Raw genomic sequence first — 19,183 nt, forward strand, 5'->3', positions numbered from 1 at the left:
AAATAAATAAATACTTAAAAAAACCCAAAACAAATAAATACATAAATACTTTCTCCTCAATAAATACCTGTTTGACAGCTTGCCTTGGCATAGTTTGACCCTGACCCACAAAATGTTACTTTGAGAACAGTCTCACAGCTTAAAATAAAAAGGTTTGTAATGTGTGATTTTGGAGAGAGAAAATCACGCATTTAGCGTAGGAACCAGTGTTGGCGTGTCGATATACTTTTCTTTTCCCTTTCTCCTATCAGTTAGAGCTTCAATGCCTGAAAAAAAAACAACCTTTATTTTCAGAGTTAGACACCGGGAGATAAACACGGTGGTGCTCGGAGAGAGGAGGAAGCGGTCCGAACGTCTCGCTCCACAGGAGACGCGTGTGCTAGGACCCTTCCTCCTCGGGGTTTCCCGGCGCATAGTAGCCCGCCAGTTGCCGGAAGCGCGGCCCCCAGCCGCTGAGGTAGGAGAAGTCCTGCTCGGAGGTGGTGGACAGCGTGTGGATGGAGCTCAGCGACAGCGCCGGGGAGCCGGCGCCCTCGAAGGCGTACGTCTGGAAGGAGTCGTACGGCGGCACCGTCAGGTCGGCGTCGGCCTGCTCCACCTTCTTTCGGATGTAGCCTTTGAACAGCGAGAAGTCTGCCGCCGCCGCTGCCGCCGCCGCCGCCCCCTCCGCGCCGGCGCCGCCCGCCCGGTTGGCCTGTATCCACTGCGGCAGCGAGCGGAGGTCCGGCCCAGAGTCGCCGCTCTTTGGCTCCGGGAAGTCGTAGAGGTTCCTCAGGGCGCTCATGTCGTACGCCTGGGTGTCCTGCTCCCCTCCGCCCTCGTCGTTGTACTTGATGACGTTATCCCTCATGTCCTCCTCGTCCTCCGTCATCCTCTGGCCTTTCCTGTGGCGTTTCAGGGTCAGGATCAGCAAGACGAGGACTGATGAGGGGGGACAGAGACACAACGAGACGGAGAGAGGGGGAGTCATTTCCTGTTAATTAAGCCAGTTTGCAAAGAGAAGCTTTAGTTTGCCTTGCGTTTTTTGCACAAAATGGTAACTTAACACTCTTTAAAAAACAAAACAACAAAAAATGCAAAAACCAACCTCATATTCTGCACGAGTGTAAGAGCAGAAATGTGCTGCCGGTGTTCTCAGACATGGATCTGATGGATCTACCAGTACCTTATTCATGCAAAAGTTTCTAACCACGCCCCGTTGCAATTTTAAAGTCACCTTTGTGGTTAAAGGTGAAGCAAAGGAAGATGATACATTATCAAGATTTCCATTTTAAATGCATGAACATGGATTTTTCACAATCCTGACTGCCTTGGCCAGAAATATGACTCAAATGGATTCATCCAAATCGAGCAAAACTCAGAACTCGTGCTTCTTAAAACCAGAAGCAAGCGCCTACAAAGAAAAAGAAATGACTCCGAAAAATGAAGTCTGCATAAAAGAAAGGAAAGCAATTGCGATTGATCACGTTGCAGACTAATGAGACTTGAGGGAAAACAAAGGCTGTATGCAGGGCTAAATCAAAGAGGCTTTTAATTTCACTTTACTTATTTTAATTACTGCCTAAATTTTGGAATTAGACAAGTCTCCGTTAGCTCAGACACTGACACTTTAACTAAAAACTAAAGTAATGTGAATTTCTTTTACAGAAAGTCCAATTTTTTTTCCGGCTCTTCCACATCGCAGAAGCAACTGAATTATTAAGTGAGCTACGAGTGGCCTTTCAGAAAATGTCATACCTGCTGAGGAAAAAAAGACAATGGCCATAAAACACATTATTGGTCACGAATTTCTGCGACAAAAGATCAGAAAGTATTTTGATTAGCAGCGGGATGTATTTCCTGTGGCCAGTAACAGTTGAACCTTTTTTTTTTTTTTTGCCGGGACAATGAGCAACTGCTCTGAAGGGAGGCTGGGGAAGGGACATTAAGATGGATTATTAACCAGTGGGCTCCATGCATCTTCTAAAACAGATCGCCTGTTGCCTAAACAAATGCCTACAAGCCCTAAGAGCTAAAAAGACCATCAATTTGAAGGAAAAAAAAAGGAGCGTGCGCTGTCTGGGACGCCCGTCCGTGCATTGCGAGGATGAGACATGTGCGCGTGTTGCCCCACAGTGGATCAATGTCGTGACTTTGGGGGGGGGGAAGCACATTTGCATGAAAAAAAAAAAAAAGAAGAAGCCCACAGACGAATGCGCTCTTTCAGAGGGACCTTGGACGTCCGGATGCGACTATAAAACATGTTTCACACTTTAGCTTTTTTTAATGTCTTTCGCTGTTTATTTATTTATTCTCTCAAAAACAAAAAAAAACCCCATCAGTTTCAGACACTGATAATCTGTACAAACGACCCGCTGCTCCAGGTAATTGTCTCGATCTGCCTTGGAATGTCTCAGAGAACAACTCGGGGGAGTGAAAAGGCACAAGCTGTGCCAGCCTTAAAGAGCCTTGCTGATCTCGAATGGAGACTTAATGCGGCATCTCTGTCTGATAATGTACACTCGTCCCCCCCCCCCTCACATTGTTTGCTGGGCTCCATTGGGAGCGCGTTGGCTGCAAACCATTGTGTTTATTCTTCGAGGCTCCATGAATAGGGTGAATTAATTGCCACTTGGGTTGAAAGCGCTCATGGTTTTTCGCGGTAAATTGTTGTGTGTACGCCGCCGTGCGCTAATCAGGCCGTGAGACAATTACACCACATCCAGACTAACGAGGAGAGGAACGGGAGGTAGGAAACTTGATCTTGCTCCCTCATATCAGCTGCTTTTTTTTAAATACTAAATGGCACTGAAGGTAAGGCAGTAGGTGGCCCGTTTAGTCTGAATCAGATAACGTCGCTCCGAAAAAAAAAGCGCCTTCCTTCCGCTATTAACAACGCGAGTGTGTCACCGCCTATTAGCTACGCAGATGCTTACACTGTCAGGAATTGGAAACATATTGATTCTATTAGAGATTCAACACGCCTCCGGGCAACGTTAACACAAAGTTTACCTTTCAGTAGAAAGAACGTGTCCCTGTGTGTACACCTGCCTCTCATACATACAAAGCGTGTCCCGGGCGTACAGATGTTGCGATAAGCGTTCCCGACAAGACGCTTAATATACCCTGGGCGACGCTGGGTGCCCCCCACCCAGGAGTTCATCCCGAGCAGATGGGAGGTAATTGGAATGGATGCATGCAGATGCTGCGACGCAGTGGGATGGATTCATCACATCAGGCCCGTAAACAAACTGATGGAGGGACTGTTTGTTTGTAAGGTAATTAGGCAGAAATTTGTTTTCATTTTTCTCATCATCCCGAAATTGATGTAATGGAGGCCGCCCAGCCTCCGGAGAGAGAGAGAGAGAGAGAGAGAGAGAGAGAGAGAGAGAGAGGGGGAGGAAGTGCAGGCTGGCTGGCTGCTAAGGTAGACGCTGCCTGTGAGTCGGTGTGTGTGTGTGTGTGTGTGTGTGTGTGAGAGAGAAGACATGACGCACACAGTAATGACACATTGAGAGAACGGATTGCTTTGCAGTTTATAGGTGAGGAGTGATTTGTCCAAGAGTGGATGTGTGCCCAGCACGCACAATCAGCTGTACCCTGTGTGTGTGTGTGTGTGTGTGTGTGTGTGTGTGTGTGTGTGTGTGGCTAAGCAGGAACAGGAAAGCGTAAGGTGGAGCAATAAGACTGCCGCCTCGTGCCTCAGCCCCGTCTGTTATTCGCACCACATAATAGTTGTGAAAACACGGCACGTCCCGGGGATGTCGGAGCCCCCCCCCTCGGAGCCCCCCCCCGGCCCCCCCCTCGCCGCCCTGAGTTCACACTGCCCACCGGCTGACTGGCGGGGGGCCGGGCCCTTTCGACTTTGCCTGTCCTTCATCGCTCTGGCGAGGCCGTCCACTCTGCCCATCACTCACTCACAGTGGTGTGGACTTGCGAATGATTAGAGTCACTGATACCGTTTGGAGAGACTCAACGTGGCGAGAGGCCGTTAGCACATCGCTGTGCATAATGTTTTCACCCGAATCTGTTATTCACACCACGCGACTTACTACCACTATTCCCCCCCCCCCTCACCACCCCCCCACGCAGTGTCTACCTTTCCACATGTTTTAAGAACAGCCTCTGAGGGGGTGCCATCTATGTAACAAAAAAAAAAAAATGTTTTTATAGCCAGCAGGGATTGCCTCAGATTTGTACATAACATTTTTTTTGTTGTTGTTGTTGAGGCTTTTAAATCCCTGATGAATAAATGATTGCTCTCCTTTTCACGTCGGTCCTCAGAAGAAGTCTTTTGCTTGACGTCGACTGAGCTTCAGCGGCTCTCTCATTAGAAAAAGAAGCTCTTAAGAGAAACAGACAGCGAGGTAAGTCACTGTTAAAGCTGCCGGGTGTCGCATCATCCGTCATTCACGCACAGAGCAGAGCAGGCGCGAGGTGGTGGGAAACAAAACTATCTGACAGCGCTGTCGTCTCTGTCTGTCACACGGGGGGGGGGCGCTGAGACACATGCAGGCGGGGAAGGACTCAAAGCGAACTCATAAAAATTTCAGTTATGACAATATTAAACCTCTCTGGGCTCTGAGCACGCGTGTGTATGTTTCCCGAATGTCTGCAACGTCTTCGTTTATTTAAAGCCCCGCCGTTCCAGAGGTACAAAAGTGCCGAGACGGCTCTTTTGCCTGTTTTGCGCTCTCTGGCCTAACCCCGCTCCACTTCATCTCCACTCCATTCTGTCTCAGTCCGCGTGGTGGTGAAAGAGCCTTGAAGTCATTCATAAGCCCAGGCATCCCGTGTGCTCCTGTTTGAACAACAAGCCCTCTGCTCAGAAAGGCAGCAACAAAAAGCTCCAATTTTAAGTCCGCTCATGAAAGGCAAATCAAAAATGGATCGTTTAAAAAAAAAAAAAACTTTTCTGCCACTGCATGTGCAATATCCTTTATGAAATATAGATGATTTCTATGCATTTAATGCGGCATTCTTGGTTGCGTGACCTGCGTGGCCTTTTTTCTAGTACGTGAACGTACTACAGCAGGTGAACTCCACCGAAACCAGAACTACTCACGAAGAACTGCGCTTCACCTTCTAGTCATCCGTTACACAACCTCTCTCGCCGTGCTTACCTATGAGGATGAGCATGCAGACCAGCAGCGCTATGAGCGCTCCCGGGCTGAGGGCGCCACTCATCACGTAGGCCGTGGCGCTGCACGACTGGATGGCTCCCTCTGTGTTGCAAAAACAAACAAACAGGAGAAACGGTTCATTCACTGTACCGAATAGGAAGCTGGTTGTCACGGTTTGGCTCTGCTTCCTGTTTTATTTTGTAGTTTTATGTCTCTTGTGTCCCTGGGTTAGCTTCACTTCCCGCCTTGTCCTGTGATAACCTGATTGTCTCCACCTGTGTCCAATCACCTGCACCTCCCTAGTGTTTTTAAGCCCTGTGGGCCTGATGTCCCCTGTCGCGTCATTGTTAGTCTACCTGTTGTTGGAGCACGTCTTGTTTTTGGATTAAAGAGCACTTTTTTTTTGTGAAAACCTGAAGACCCTGCGTCTGAGTTCTCCCTCCCTCCCTCCCTCCCTGCCTGCCTCCCTCCGCCCTGCACCAGCAGCACACCTTGTGACGCTGGTTGGGTGGATAATGATCAAGCCCTGTTTATTACAAGGAAAAAACAGGTTTTCTTTTTGTTTTCATAGTGTAAATTTTACATTTCATCCCTGTCGAAGGCCCTCTGTCTGATTTTAATCCCCTCCGCAGACTGCTTACTGACGGCACGCGGGTGACCTCTAGAGCGGCGCTGCCTGATGAGCCACCTCGGCGGCGCCTTCCGCGGGTCTCACCTGTGTCGCAGCCACAGACGTGGATGGTCAGGGTGCCTGTGGAGCTGAGGGAGGGGGGCCCGCTGTCCACCACCAGGATAGGCAGGAAGTACACGTTCTGCTCGTGGCGGTTAAAGCCTGACCGCTGGGTCCGGATGCCAGCTGTGTTGTCTAGGCAGGCGGTGTGTGTGAGTGTGTCGGGGGGGGAGAGACGAGGTAAAGTGGAGGAAAAACACATTAGAGACTTAAGAAAACCTTCTTTTATGCTCACTCATGTCTCCTTTTTGTATCACGGGAGTGGATCCAGAGAGTGTTTTCACTCTTTTCTTCCACTCAACTCTGTACTGTTGCAAGTAGAAAACGGGTGGGGGTGGCATACTTCTTAGACATTACTAAAATGTCAGGAAAAAATCATGTATTTTAAAGACTCCAGGCTTAATAATGTAATATATTTACCCTTTTGATTAAATAAAGAGGAAGATGACTCCCTTGAGACAAAGAAATGTAGCGTCCTTGTTACGCAGTCTGTTTAAATAATTGGACATGATGCATAGTTCAAGGTCTCTGTCCAGGATTATCACGTTTGAATGATTTTCCCCGGAAAGACAACTGCCTCAGTGCTATTAACATCCATCATTTGTCTTTGAGAAAAAGGAGTGAGAGAGAACCACTGTTTGAAATGAAACTTCACCAGCGTGTGTGTGTGTGTGTGTGTGTGTACGAGCCATCTCCCGGAGACGTAGATAAATGTAACAAAGAATACGGGGGGAGACTCTGATAAATAGTGTCGGGGAAGCTTTGTGAGTAGACTTGTGGAAACCGAGCCATCCATCTCCGGGAGTACATATCCCCGTTATCCACGTCGCCCCCGGAGCTCCTCTGGTACACGTAGAAACAATCTTCATATTGCCGTCTCATGTGCATGAACGTTACGCCCCTGAGTTTGTCCTTTTTGACTTTAACACAACGCATTGCTCCACGGCTGTCTGCTCCACACAGAAGGTTCCCTCTGGAACCTTCCGCATGAATAATCATAGGCTGCGGCATCTCCGGTAGTTTTTATTCAAAAAACAAAGAAACTGAATACTGGAATGATGTAGTTAATAAAGAGGCAGACTGACTGACTGACCAACAGATACTGAGTTGTCTACAGCCGGACCGTATTGTGTTCATAGTTACACAAACGCGATGTTGACCGCTAAAAAGAAAATGAAAAACAAATGGAGGCAGAAGTCTCTCGGTCTCCAGTCACAATGTCCAAAAAGGTGTCGTTATATTGTCTCTTCGACAAAGATGCTGTGAGGAATGACTTTACCAACGTTGCCTGACTGAAAGTTGCATTACTTTAAACTGTTGTCAATAACTTACATGGTAATGCACTAAAACCAACTATTTAAAGTTGAACATTCAGACCCACATCCATGAGATGTATCTTTAAGCACGATATGGGACATTGTAACACAACCAAAGATGAGGTTTGGCTCTACGGTCTGCTGCAGACACATTTAGCTGTAAGTTGTAGGGGGGGGGGGGGTGGTTTCCATCACTTTCTGTCAAGACCTGGAGAAAGAACGCAATGTGAGGCCATGATGGCGAAAAGAAGTGACAGATTGAAAGTGACAGGTTGACAAATGTGTCAATGAGAAGAGACACCATGGTGAAAAGGAGAAGGGGGAGAAAAAGGCTTTTGTTTGTCTTTTCAGAAAGACATATTAGTGTTAGTGTTTTAGTACACGCATACAAATGTGTGTATTTGCATGTGGGGTAAATGTGGTGAATGGGAACATTTTGATATCCAAGGAATTATTAATCGTTCTCCCTCATCTACACACAAACAAGCCAAGGACGAACTCAACCCAAACGTAAAGAAAAGCCGACTGGCTGGGGGGGGGAGGGGGGGAGGGGAAGTGTGTACGTGTGTAATTTGTGTGTATACGTAAGAAGCCAGAGGGACACTGGTTTCCTATTTCTCTGTGCCGGTCCATGCACATTAGTGTACAGAATGTGCGTGCATGCACTGTGGACCAGTCCCACGTTCGCCGTGCGTCGTCCATTCACATGCATGTGAAGAGGGGGGTGGAGGTGGGGGGGCTGGAGCCGCATTCGTGTGGTGACATTCCCCTCGCTAGGGCTGTGCTACCCTGACATTTTCCTGGTGTCAGATCAATCTTGATTTAACCAGATGTCACATTGAGTTAGGAGAACTCCCCCAAACGAGGGATCCGCGAGCGCCTTCGCAAAAGCCCGGACGAAATCTTCCTGACAAAGCAAAGTCGTCAACGGGGGGAGCGTGGTGATTTTAATGTTTCCTTACATTGTGCGGGTACAGCACGTCTGTGTTTTTTAATTCAAAAGGCAATTTTTCAAGATGACGCCCCAGAAAACGACGGTGGCTGCCGACGTTCTCTTCGAGAAGAATTAAAGGAAAGATTCTGTCTTATAATATAATTCAAAACGCTGTAGTGTACCAACAGGCATTCTAAATGGTTGTCAGACCCAGGCAGTGATACTTTCTAATGGATAACTCTGGTAAGAAAACAGGAACATGTGTTATTTATTCAAAGAAATGTGTCTCATAATCACGTGGATGCAAAGCAATGGAAAAAAATAAATAAAGCATTGTCCTTTTACTTTTTTAAAAGCCTCCCTGCGATTTGTCAAAATCCTCTGGTAGTGCACGCAACAAATTATCTTTGTTTGAAAACCTCAACCATCTGGCAGCTGAATTAGATAACTAGGACGTTTGTCTAAATACTCTGAGAAATAAGCTGCAGTATTCTAAACTGGATGTCGCCTCCGGTCTGCATTCCCAGGATGCCTCGAAGCATTCCACCAAACTCACGAGAGAACTCTGAAACTCCTCTGCATCACGATATTCCAGTCAAGCACAATGTTGCTGAAACTGTGCACGTTTTAAAAAACGGATCCTTACGTGCCTACTTAAAAAAAAAAAAAAAAAAATGAAAACCAGCCTGGCGGATTCCTGCTGAGCGGCTTGTTATGCTCCTTCATTTGATGTGGCCATTAGCAGCCAAGCACACATTTTTGACCTCACCGATGTAAGACCTTTGGCGTGCTCACCTTTGACGTCCCACAGGGTGAAGTGTCGATTGCCGGCGGCCTCGGGGGCCAGGGTGAAGTAGAAGCGGTGACCCGATTGTGGCTCGTCTCGATCCACCACGCTGATGGTGTGAATCAGCTGAGGGAGGGAAAGATGCAGAGAAAGAAAAGAAAAGAAGCGTTGTTTAGATCTTCCGGGATGAACGTAAATGAGAAAAACACTTTAGAGTGTACATTTCAAATGTGACTTTTATGAGGGGGAGGGGGGGGGGGGTGGAGCGAGGGTACTTGGGTGTAACAGGCTGCGATGGATTGCTGTCGAAGTGCAGTTCAAAGGAGAGATGAAAAGATAAAATACGTCCCTGAATGTCAGAAATGCTAAACTATGGTTATTCTGCACGGCTGCCCTATTGGCTCCAAGGGAGGATAAAGGAAAGATGCACATGTGAAGAGGAACAGAAAGAGAGAATGCAGAGACTCTGTGACGATGCAGTCCCCCCCCCCCCCCCCCCCACCCTCCCCCGTCTGATGCTACAAAATAACAGTGATCTACATTCAAAGATAAAGCCCAACCGTGATTCAATTTTGAGAACTCTGTGTGAGCACAATAAGGTGAGATATGATTCACCGTGAGCTGAACAGATATCAAACAGCCCCCCCGGAGATCGTTTCCCCCCCCGAACACGGGCCTCTTGGGGGGGGGGGCGGTTCCTCCTCCTCTCGTCCCGAGAATCTGCCGCCACAAGCCGAGCAGCGACATTCTCCCGTTGAATCCAGTCTGCTGGGTTTCCTCCTCCCGTCCGCCCCGTTACTACCATTTAACTTCCCCTCACCTTTTGGTGCAATGCGCATTCTCCCTAAAAGAATAAGAGACAAACAATCCGATCTGCTGTTCGGCGCTGCTGAATATAATGACCCCAACGAACAAGTCAAAACAAGGCTTTTCCAACAAACGTTTGCCAAATCGCATTGCAAAAAGGCCTTTTCTCCGAATGTGCAGAATTCCTTAATAATCAACTTAAACAACCGACATCTCCACCAGGAACCAATCAGAACAAGAAGCCGATGGAGAGAATGTTTCAACGTGACTCTTCTGCACATAACTGCGGGCCCTTGGCGTGAAGCAGGATCATAAGAAACCTGGAATGAAATTTGATCAAACAACACAAATGTCAACGGCGCCAATGTCCACTCGGAGTGAAGGATGATCCGATTATAGCGGTCACGTTACGTTACTGTGACCCCACCAATATAGCTCAATGAGTATGCTAATTGTGACGCTGTAATATCTAATGGAATGAAGTGATGACATTTTGGACATACGGGACGCAAACCACAACATGTGAGTGGCTACTTATTAATCATCTTTGTGACACCCTGGATATTGTTTTCAGACCTTTCTGAAATATTTTCTTTCTGACAGATTTTTCCTTCCGCCTCACCCCTCCCTCACATAGCGACCCGCAGAGATGCACACCACAAACAAATCCCGCAAGTATTTTTAGGTGAGGCCAAATGATTAAAGACGCTACAATTCCCTCGTATCATGTGACAAAACCTTATGGGATCAGATTAGATGAAGAGAAAAAGCAACGCCTCGCGGCAGGGGAAACAGCCCTCATCGAATCTTACACATAGTCTTGTATAAACTCAACATAGTTCTTCTTCTGTCCATCTTTTTGCTCCACCTGTATATTCATCACTGTGGTTTCCCCTTTGCATTCATTTTGCTCCAAAGTATATCATGCTGGTCGCCTCCAGAGACACGTAAACCTTGTTAATCATCCTCCTATAAATTGTGAATATTCTCACACACACACACACACACTCTTCTGGCACGTAAAGACATTAATTGTGTAACTTTTACGCTGATGTAGCCCGCCTGAGAGAGACGTCCTCATTCATTCATTCACGGTGCTGCATGCAAACTCTTTTTATTTATGAGCCGGTGCCTCACTGTGACTAAGCTGCTGCCGAGCGCACTTCCGGGCCGCGGTGGTGCCGCTCGCAGTAAACGCCGCCTCGGCGCAGACAGAGAACAGGCTTAGTCATACCCGCAGCTCAGGGGAGGTTGCTCGGGATAATGTGGCTTACTTTTGTAATTACAAAAATGCTTCGGCGTGATTTCAGGGTAAATCACACGCCTCTTCCAGAATCTGCACTCGTGAAACACACAAACGCTTGGAGAGGAACCAGGAATTTCCGCCTGTTTTTTTCCAACAAAGGTGTTTGTGAGAGGAGGCATCATTACATGCCATCTTAAATCCTGACGCATCTCCAAGACTACTATAGCCTCTGTACTAGCTATTCATAGCAAAATCTTCCGATTGCATTTCATCAGACCTAATGTTCATACTGTGGTGCGTGTATCTGTAGATCATAGACCTAGTTTTGTTCTGAAGGATGATTGGCAACAAAAACAAGATTACAGTATCATTTATATTCAAAGTTGGGTATATTTAACATGACATCATTTTCACCCCCTTGTGATAAGGGTTGATTAAACATTACACTACGTCACCCTTTGTATCAACGCTGCCACACTACCGCACAACTCAAATGAAGTATTTGAAAGACCACCAGGTGTCAATGCACAGAGACCTATGAAGGATCCAACCGAGTTGGTTGGATGCCGAAGCAGCCTGGTCCCATTTTCTCATCTCTTTTTGCAGCCCTTTCAGGTTTATTTGAGTTTTAAGGAAGAATAAGACAAGAAGAAAAAGCTTCATCAGCTGAGGGACGAAACTCTTAACATTAGACACATAGTAAGTGAGCCATGATCCGCGTCCTTCGGCTGTGCCCTTTGCAGCGGGACCTCTCAGGCAACGTCTCAGGGTGAGTGCAAGCTGCTGGGGGGAGGGGGGGGGGAACGCAAACTGGGAGAGAGGCAGTAGCAAAGCGCGTGGGAGTTTATCGAGCAAATAGCAAAGCTCCCTCAAGCACAATCACCTAATTAGGTTTCTATCTAGCGGTCCCCTTTCGTGACCCCTTTAAATCTCTCGCATCCCCCGGAAAGCGAGAAGGGAGACTTTCCCAAAAGGGCATCATCCCGTATCATGTGTGCGAGAGGTGTGCGAGGGGTCAAGGTTGTGAGAAGCAGGTGGCTCGCTCACTCACAGCGGAAATCAAGCGGGAAGGTAATGAATAAATAAAGCACACGTCTACTTACTGGAATGCACTATGAGAGGTGTGTTTTTAAACACATGCCGTTAAAAAGCATCCTCATTGTGTCCAGTGCGGCATTAAATGTCTCAATGGTCTGAAATAGATTCAGTTTCAGAGAGAAGAACGTTTTTTTTTACATCGCCATCAAAAGAAAAAAGCTAAAATGGGAATAAAAGCCGAGAATTTTTTTTTTTCAAAGTAATAATATGTGGTATGTTATGAAAGTATAAAAGCTGGAATGCCCGATTTGAGGTACATTTCAGCAAGCTGGAACGATGCAATCACATGACATGTTTGGGGATTTTCAGATTTAGCATAATCACAAGATAGCCAGTATACACTAGGTTATATAATGTAAAAAACAACAACTTTTTGTGTTGTTTAAGAAGCCAGTGCAAAGCAGCATTGCTTAAAATGACTCAGAAAAGACAGGCATGGCGATTGTTTGAAACAACACAAGTTTATGTTGAATCCCAAAGAAGAAAACACTAGAATGCATCACATATACTTCTGCTGTATTGACAAGAAGCCTAAAAAAATAATAAAATAAAAAAAACCTTGCAGGAAACAGTGAATATTGCGCTCTCTCTTGGGTTGTCTGATTCAACGTTTACTTGTGAGACAAAAGGAAGAGGCATTTGGTTAGAAGCCACGATGACTCATTTAGTCTCCTACTCACGAAACATTGTCTGGCAAAAACTGAGTCGGTCTGGCTTCTTTCCTCATCAGTGTGTTTGCTACTTCCCGTACTCGACTCTGCTGCGTGTGTGTGTGTGTGTGTGTGTAGGAGGTGAGTAATCGTTGCGCTCACGATGTGTGTGTTTCAGACAGGCTTTAACATTCAGCGATTTTGAACCGACTGTCCCGGGAGGGGGGTGGGGGGTGGGGGGGGGTTGGATGTTGGCGGTGACGTGGCCAAACCGAGGTGATCTGACGCGGTGACCCCCCCCTCACCCCCCCCCCCCCCTCCCTCAGCCAGCTGTGAGGCGGCACGGCAGAGCTGACAGGCCTCCCTCACCTCGGGCCATACTTCCTATTCGGCTTTTCCACCCAGCCTTTTTTTTTAATTCTATTTTTTATTTTTTACTGCGCACACGGCGCAATGTGATATCTGTCCCTCTGCATTCAGTCAGATAAATACCACGAGGTGGGCGAGGAACGGGCTGAGCGGCAAAGATTGCGCTCACGTGCGCTTCAGTGAAGTGCAGCGCTTTGGGAAAACGGCTAAATCCGGAAAATGAATCCACAAAAAGTGGGAATTTAAGTCTCACTACACTCTTTTTGTTATTTTTGGCGGATCCAACACATGGTTGGACGGTCGCAGTAGTTAAAGGGAGTCACATTTAGACATTGGTGGTTTTGAGCAGAGTGAAGTGTATGGAACTAAATTTCTCGTCTGGTGAAAAAAAAAAACTCAAAAATGTTTTTTATGAAGGGACTGTCATCGTAGAGGTGCTAATCCGATCTTTAATTACCCAGCGCCTTTTTCCTTGCTTTTTCTTTCCTCATCCTGTCTCACTGTAATTCTGTGAGTCACTTATTTTCCAGCCTCTTATCTGAACATCGACTCAAAGAGCGAGTCCCGGCACTCGGCTTGAACCGAGTCCCTGAGCAAAAGCTTCCGACCCCGTGTCATCCATTTTTTTTTTCTTCTTATTTTGGGGGGGCATTTACTCCCCTACCCCCCCCCCCCCTCTTTCCCCTCGCGCCACATGTGTTCTTCCTCTAAAACACAAACCAAAAAAATAGGTCGCGCTGCCAACTCTCGAGTAGGATCGAACCCAACCGCGGTTAAAAGGCTCGGCTTAATCTCTTAATTTCTCTCCGAAAAGCTCGACCCGAGCCAGGGAGCCGGCAGCGAGGGGCCGGCTGATGACACGCCGCGTCGCGGCGGGAGACAAAAGGGACGCTCCTCATTAGCTCCCTAAACCGGGGGGGTTGATCGGACGTATTAAGAGTGCGACAGTGAAAGGCTGTGTGTGTGTGTGTGTGTCTGTGTGTGCACGTCTTCCTGTGGAGAGACGGGCCTCGGTAAGTGTCTTCGCGACGTCGTCTGTGGCAAACGGAAGGAATCACGGTGAATTAGGGCTGAGACGGACGCAGGGGAGAGACGAGGGAGGCCATTTGTACAGTTCTGAGGCCAAAAAGGTCTCGTGGTGGGAGGTGAGTCCCCGAAACATCACTGTGAAAAGAGATATGATATGATCCTTAAACACAATGTACGCACACAAAACATTATGAAATGTTTCACCGTGGTAAAGAAACACCACAACCGACCAAACGCGCTGAGGACATTGTGGTAAATGTCTTGCCCCGCTGACGGCTTGAAGGATCGATTTTATGCACAAAATGAATGAGTGTTTGCTTTTAATTTGCCACAATCGAGTCTTGCTTTCAATCACGTGATGCTCATCGTGACTCACTTTCACTGGAGAAGTTGTGACTCTTGAACCAAGCAAATTGACAGTTCATTTAATTGTAAGAATAGCGGCGAGGGCAGCTGGTCGTTATCTGACGTCTATTCCAGAGGAAAAAAAAACCCACCATCAACATCATTCTAGGGAGCTGAAACTAAACTGAAATACATTTTTTTGTTGGCTGATGCTTATATCTTTGGGCAGCTTGTTTTGCTGAATAAATAAATAAGCGCATCCTTCCTCACTTCTTAATACGTTGAATTAGTTACAAGTGTAGATAATTGAATGACTTCTTAGTTGATGTTTTTTTATTCTGTTTAGGTACAAAATCATCAGAACCTGCTAAAGGTTGAATATTTCTAGTGTAGCAACAGAACGACTTTGAGAAAACAATTAAATGAGGTTCAATGTGTCATCCTTGATTAGAATTAGTTGGATGTCAAGCTGACACCTAGTTAACTTTAAAATATAAAGTACAATAATTAATGACAAGAGAAGCTATGACACATAATGAACTAAGTAAGCGTCAACTTGACATGTGATTCTGGTAATAGAAAACGCAGGGGTGTAAGTTGGTGGCGGATATTTTCAGAAAGTGGCATCGAGCTCCTCTTAAGTCGCAGATCCACACTGAGGGAACATAATATTATATCAGTGGCTCAGATTCATAACGGGCTGGGTGACAACATGTCGTCTGCTGCAAATCCCTGAGCTGCCTTCAATATCAGACCAAATCGCTCCGATTGAACAGTCGCCAATCAACTTGATTTGGACGTTTCGGCGCGTGTCTCCGTGTCTCTGTGTCTCTGTGTCTCTGTCTCAGTGTCTCTGTGTTTCCGTGTCTCCGTGTCTGTGTCTCCGTGTCTCTGTGTCTGTGTCTCCGTGTCTCTGTGTCTGTGTCTCCGTTTCTCTGTGTCTCAGTGTCTGTGTCTCTGTGTCTCCGTGTCTCTGTGTCTGTGTCTCCGTTTCTCTGTGTCTCCGTGTGTCTGTGTCTCTGTGTCTGTGTCTCTGTCTCCGTGTCTGTGTCTCAGTGTCTCTGTGTCTCTGTGTCTCCGTGTCTGTGTCTCTGTGTCTGTGTCTCTGTGTTTCCGTGTCTCTGTGTGTCTCCGTGTCTCCGTGTCTCTGTGTCTCCGTGTGTCTGTGTCTCTGTGTCTGTGTCTCGGTGTCTCTGTGTCTCAGTGTCTGTGTCTCCGTGTCTCAGTGTCTCAGTGTCTGTGTCTCCGTGTGTCTGTGTCTCTGTGTTTCCGTGTCTCCGTGTGTCTCTGTGTCTCGGTGTCTCTGTGTCTCTGTGTGTTTGTGTCTCCGTGTCTGTGTCTCAGTATCTGTGTCTCTGTGTCTGTGTCTCTGTGTCTCAGTGTCTGTGTCTCCGTGTCTCTGTGTCTCAGTGTCTGTGTTTCCGTGTCTGTGTTTCCGTGTCTGTGTCTCAGTGTCTGTGTTTCCGTGTCTGTGTTTCCGTGTCTGTGTCTCAGTGTCTGTGTTTCCGTGTCTGTGTTTCCGTGTCTGTGTCTCAGTGTCCCTGTGTCTCCGTGTTTGTGTCTCAGTGTCCCTGTGTCTCCGTGTTTGTGTCTCAGTGTCTGTGTCTCAGTGTCTGTGTCTCAGTGTCTCAGTGTCTGTGTTTCCGTGTCTGTGTTTCCGTGTCTGTGTCTCAGTGTCTGTGTTTCCGTGTCTGTGTTTCCGTGTCTGTGTCTCAGTGTCCCTGTGTCTCCGTGTTTGTGTCTCAGTGTCTGTGTCTCTGTGTCTCAGTGTCTCAGTGTCTCCGTGTCTCAGTGTCTCCGTGTCTCAGTGTCTCAGTGTCTCCGTGTCTCCGTGTCTGTGTCTCTGTGTCTCTGTGTCTCTGTGTCTCAGTGTCTGTGTCTCCGTGTCTCTGTGTCTGTGTCTCAGTGTCTCTGTCTCCGTGTCTCAGTGTCTCTGTCTCCGTGTCTCAGTGTCTCTGTGTCTCAGTGTCTGTGTCTCTGTGTCTGTGTCTCTGTGTCTGTGTCTCCGTGTCTGTGTCTCTGTGTCTCTGTGTCTGTGTCTCCGTGTCTCTGTCGTTCTTAAGAGCGCAGCGAGGGTGGAAATCTCACTTATCGACGAGGGAGAAATCCGCCGCAGCTGTAAATCAACTTCTGTTTTTACGAGGTGATTTATTTTTCGTGGTCTCAACACAGTTCATCCCGTCATTACGTTAAATTGTGTGTGTTTGTCTCACTTCGGTGGGAATTGTTGTTTTACAAGCATGTCGTTAGAGGGATTTTGCCACAGAGAAGAAATAAAGGTAAAAATACTGCCAACAACTATGGGAAAGTTTTTCTCCTTTTTTTCTTTCTTATTATTTGGAAAATAACATAGGGGAGAAAATTGTTTCTCCCCCCCCCCCCATGCCCTGCAGTGGTTACCACTGGGGGTGAAATGAGCATTAGAAAGCCTTTGACCGAAAGGCAACACGTTTTCACTCAATCTCAGCCACGGCGCTCCCCACGACGTAAAAAGTAGAGAATCTACCGAAGAGAGACCAAAAATAAACTGGGATAAAAATGAACAGATATTTCCCAATGTTTCTTTTTTCGTAGGAGGGCCGAGAAACCGTTGAATCGGCTCACACAGCAAGGAAGCTGAATGTCAAACTCTCCTCCGTTTTTTGCGTTGAGATCACGCCGTGGAATATTTCTACTGCGTTTCTCTCTAATGAATCCATTAAACACCTCTTTTTATTTATTTATTTATTTTTTATTTAACAATGCTGAGAGTCGGCACTGATCTTTTTGCTGGAAGACTAATCACCTCGGTGTGATTGGGAGCTGAAGGTTAATGTGGGCTCTCGCTGATGGGAGAGAGAGGGAGAGAGAGGGAGGGAGAGGGAGAGAGAGAGAGAGAGAGAGAGAGAGAGAGAGAGAGAGACCAAGGGAGATCAGAGCAGGCGAGCTTCTAGGAAGGCACAGGGGGGCTATAAGTGGTTAACAGTCTGCGGATCAAGGGGAGGGGGAGGCCTGAGTCTCATTACACATGTAAATGCAGCTTCCAGCATGGAGGTCCCGCTTTAAAGCCTTGCTTTTTTTTTTTTTAATTATAAATTTGCTCCGCACATGATAATTGGGTTCAACTTAGCCCCGGGCCTGTTGACTGCGTAAGGAGAATGAAACACCCTAATGACTCTGTCCTTATTTAATGGTGACATAGTCGTTGAAAAAAAAGGTCGGTTGGATTAGCTTTTTGTCTGTTTACATATTGATTGGGGCTCAGTCTGTGTTTATAATTGTCTCACCTGTTTGACATTTAGGAATTCCTGTTTGTCCGAGCTAACTGCTGCATCACCTTTTCACCGAGTTCTCACCAAGTCGCTTCCATCGTGAAGCGACTTGAGCAATTCTTTTCGAGAAAATGCTTGATAAAATAATGGCCCAAAGAAATCTTTTTGGGAAGCGAATCAGACTCAAAAATGGAAAATGTCACTTTTCAACACTCCTTACACTTTATCTTCACACGCTTTTCCTTTCTAATGGTTCTGGCAGTTCATTGGTTTTTACATTTAAATAAAAAAACATATGTATTCTTTCCTTCTATTGTGTTATAAATGCTTAGACTTAACTTATAAAACAGTGTTTTTGCTGTCGCAAACCACTTAAATATCACATTTCAGTCTTTCATACGCTTTTAGTCTCTTGCAAGATGTCACACATAGAAGAGCCGTATTGTCATGGTGCATGTAAAGGTGTGGGGGGGGGACCTGATATCTAAATCAAGATAAAGGTGGAAGGAAGGTGCTTTTCTTGAGGTGAGCCGGTGGTCATCAATGACCAACCAATTTAGTCTAAATAAAATAAGCTCACAGAAGTCATCTCAGTATCAGACACCATCGAGTATATCAAAAATGTTGCTGTTTCCTTTCATATCTTCAGTGAAGAGGTCAGAATTGAGAATTGTTCAACACTGTGTCTTTGTGGAACAGAGACCAGTTCAAATCAAAAACAATAATAATAATTGCTTCTCTATTTTAACTTTCACACTGTTTGATGTCATGATGAATTTTTAAAAATAAGCAATGTAATTATTTAATGTATGAATTGCTTACTGGCTCATCTTCTTATTCACACGGTCCCTTTGTGATTGATCCATCACTGATGTTCTACTGGACACTTCCGCTCGCTCCACATCCATGAACGAGTTAAATGTCTCAGCTGCTGCTTTTCAAACTGAACTACTCACAGCTAATAGGTTTCCTTGTGGCTTTGTTACAAGTATTTGTTCGTTATGCTGTTGTTTAAGGTCTTCTTTATAGCGCACCACGAGTTCTTCAAAAACTGTCCTCAACATCTCAATGAAAAGGAGGATCGATTTGTGACGCCACAATGACATCACAACATTCAGCTCTAACGCAGCGCAAACACACGATATGTGAAAACGGTACCTGTCCCGGTTTGGCATCTTCGCATATGGAGGCCTCGTACGGCGTGGCCAGTTCAGGAGGATTGTCGTTCACGTCCAGAATGCGGATGCTCAGTGCCGAGTGGGACGCCATGGTGTGATTATCTATAGGGGACACGGAACGGAGAAGAAAAAAAACCATCAACGGGTGTCCGTTTAGAGCCAGTTTAACAGCGCAAAGAGCCGCGGGAGGTTGTGCTTTTGGGAGGATTGTCACGCGTCGCTGGCGCAGACAAAAGGTGTGAGAGTCCATGGGCAGGACCCTCAATGCTCGCCTCGTCTGCCTTCGTCATGAACAAGACACAACTCCGACTGACGCGGCCTCCCACAGGGAAGCAGACGAC

At 46.6% G+C, this 19,183-nt stretch overlaps 1 protein-coding gene across 1 annotated transcript in view; it reads right to left on the minus strand.

Moving 5' to 3' along the window:
• Nucleotides 1-377: 377 nt before the first annotated feature.
• LOC119230040 (cadherin-22) overlaps nt 378-19,183 on the minus strand; it is a 115,174-nt gene continuing 96,368 nt past the window's right edge. Inside the window, exons 11-15 of the mRNA XM_037490988.2 lie at nt 18,823-18,944; nt 8,878-8,995; nt 5,818-5,967; nt 5,103-5,204; nt 378-921 (exon numbers count right to left, since the gene is read on the minus strand). Of these exons, the coding sequence (XP_037346885.2) occupies nt 380-921; nt 5,103-5,204; nt 5,818-5,967; nt 8,878-8,995; nt 18,823-18,944 (1,034 nt within the window). The 3' untranslated portion in view covers nt 378-379. The remainder of the gene's footprint in view (nt 922-5,102; nt 5,205-5,817; nt 5,968-8,877; nt 8,996-18,822; nt 18,945-19,183) is intronic.

Source organism: Pungitius pungitius, chromosome 8 (genome assembly GCF_949316345.1).
Source record: "Pungitius pungitius chromosome 8, fPunPun2.1, whole genome shotgun sequence".
Classification (NCBI taxonomy): Eukaryota; Metazoa; Chordata; class Actinopteri; order Perciformes; family Gasterosteidae; genus Pungitius; species Pungitius pungitius.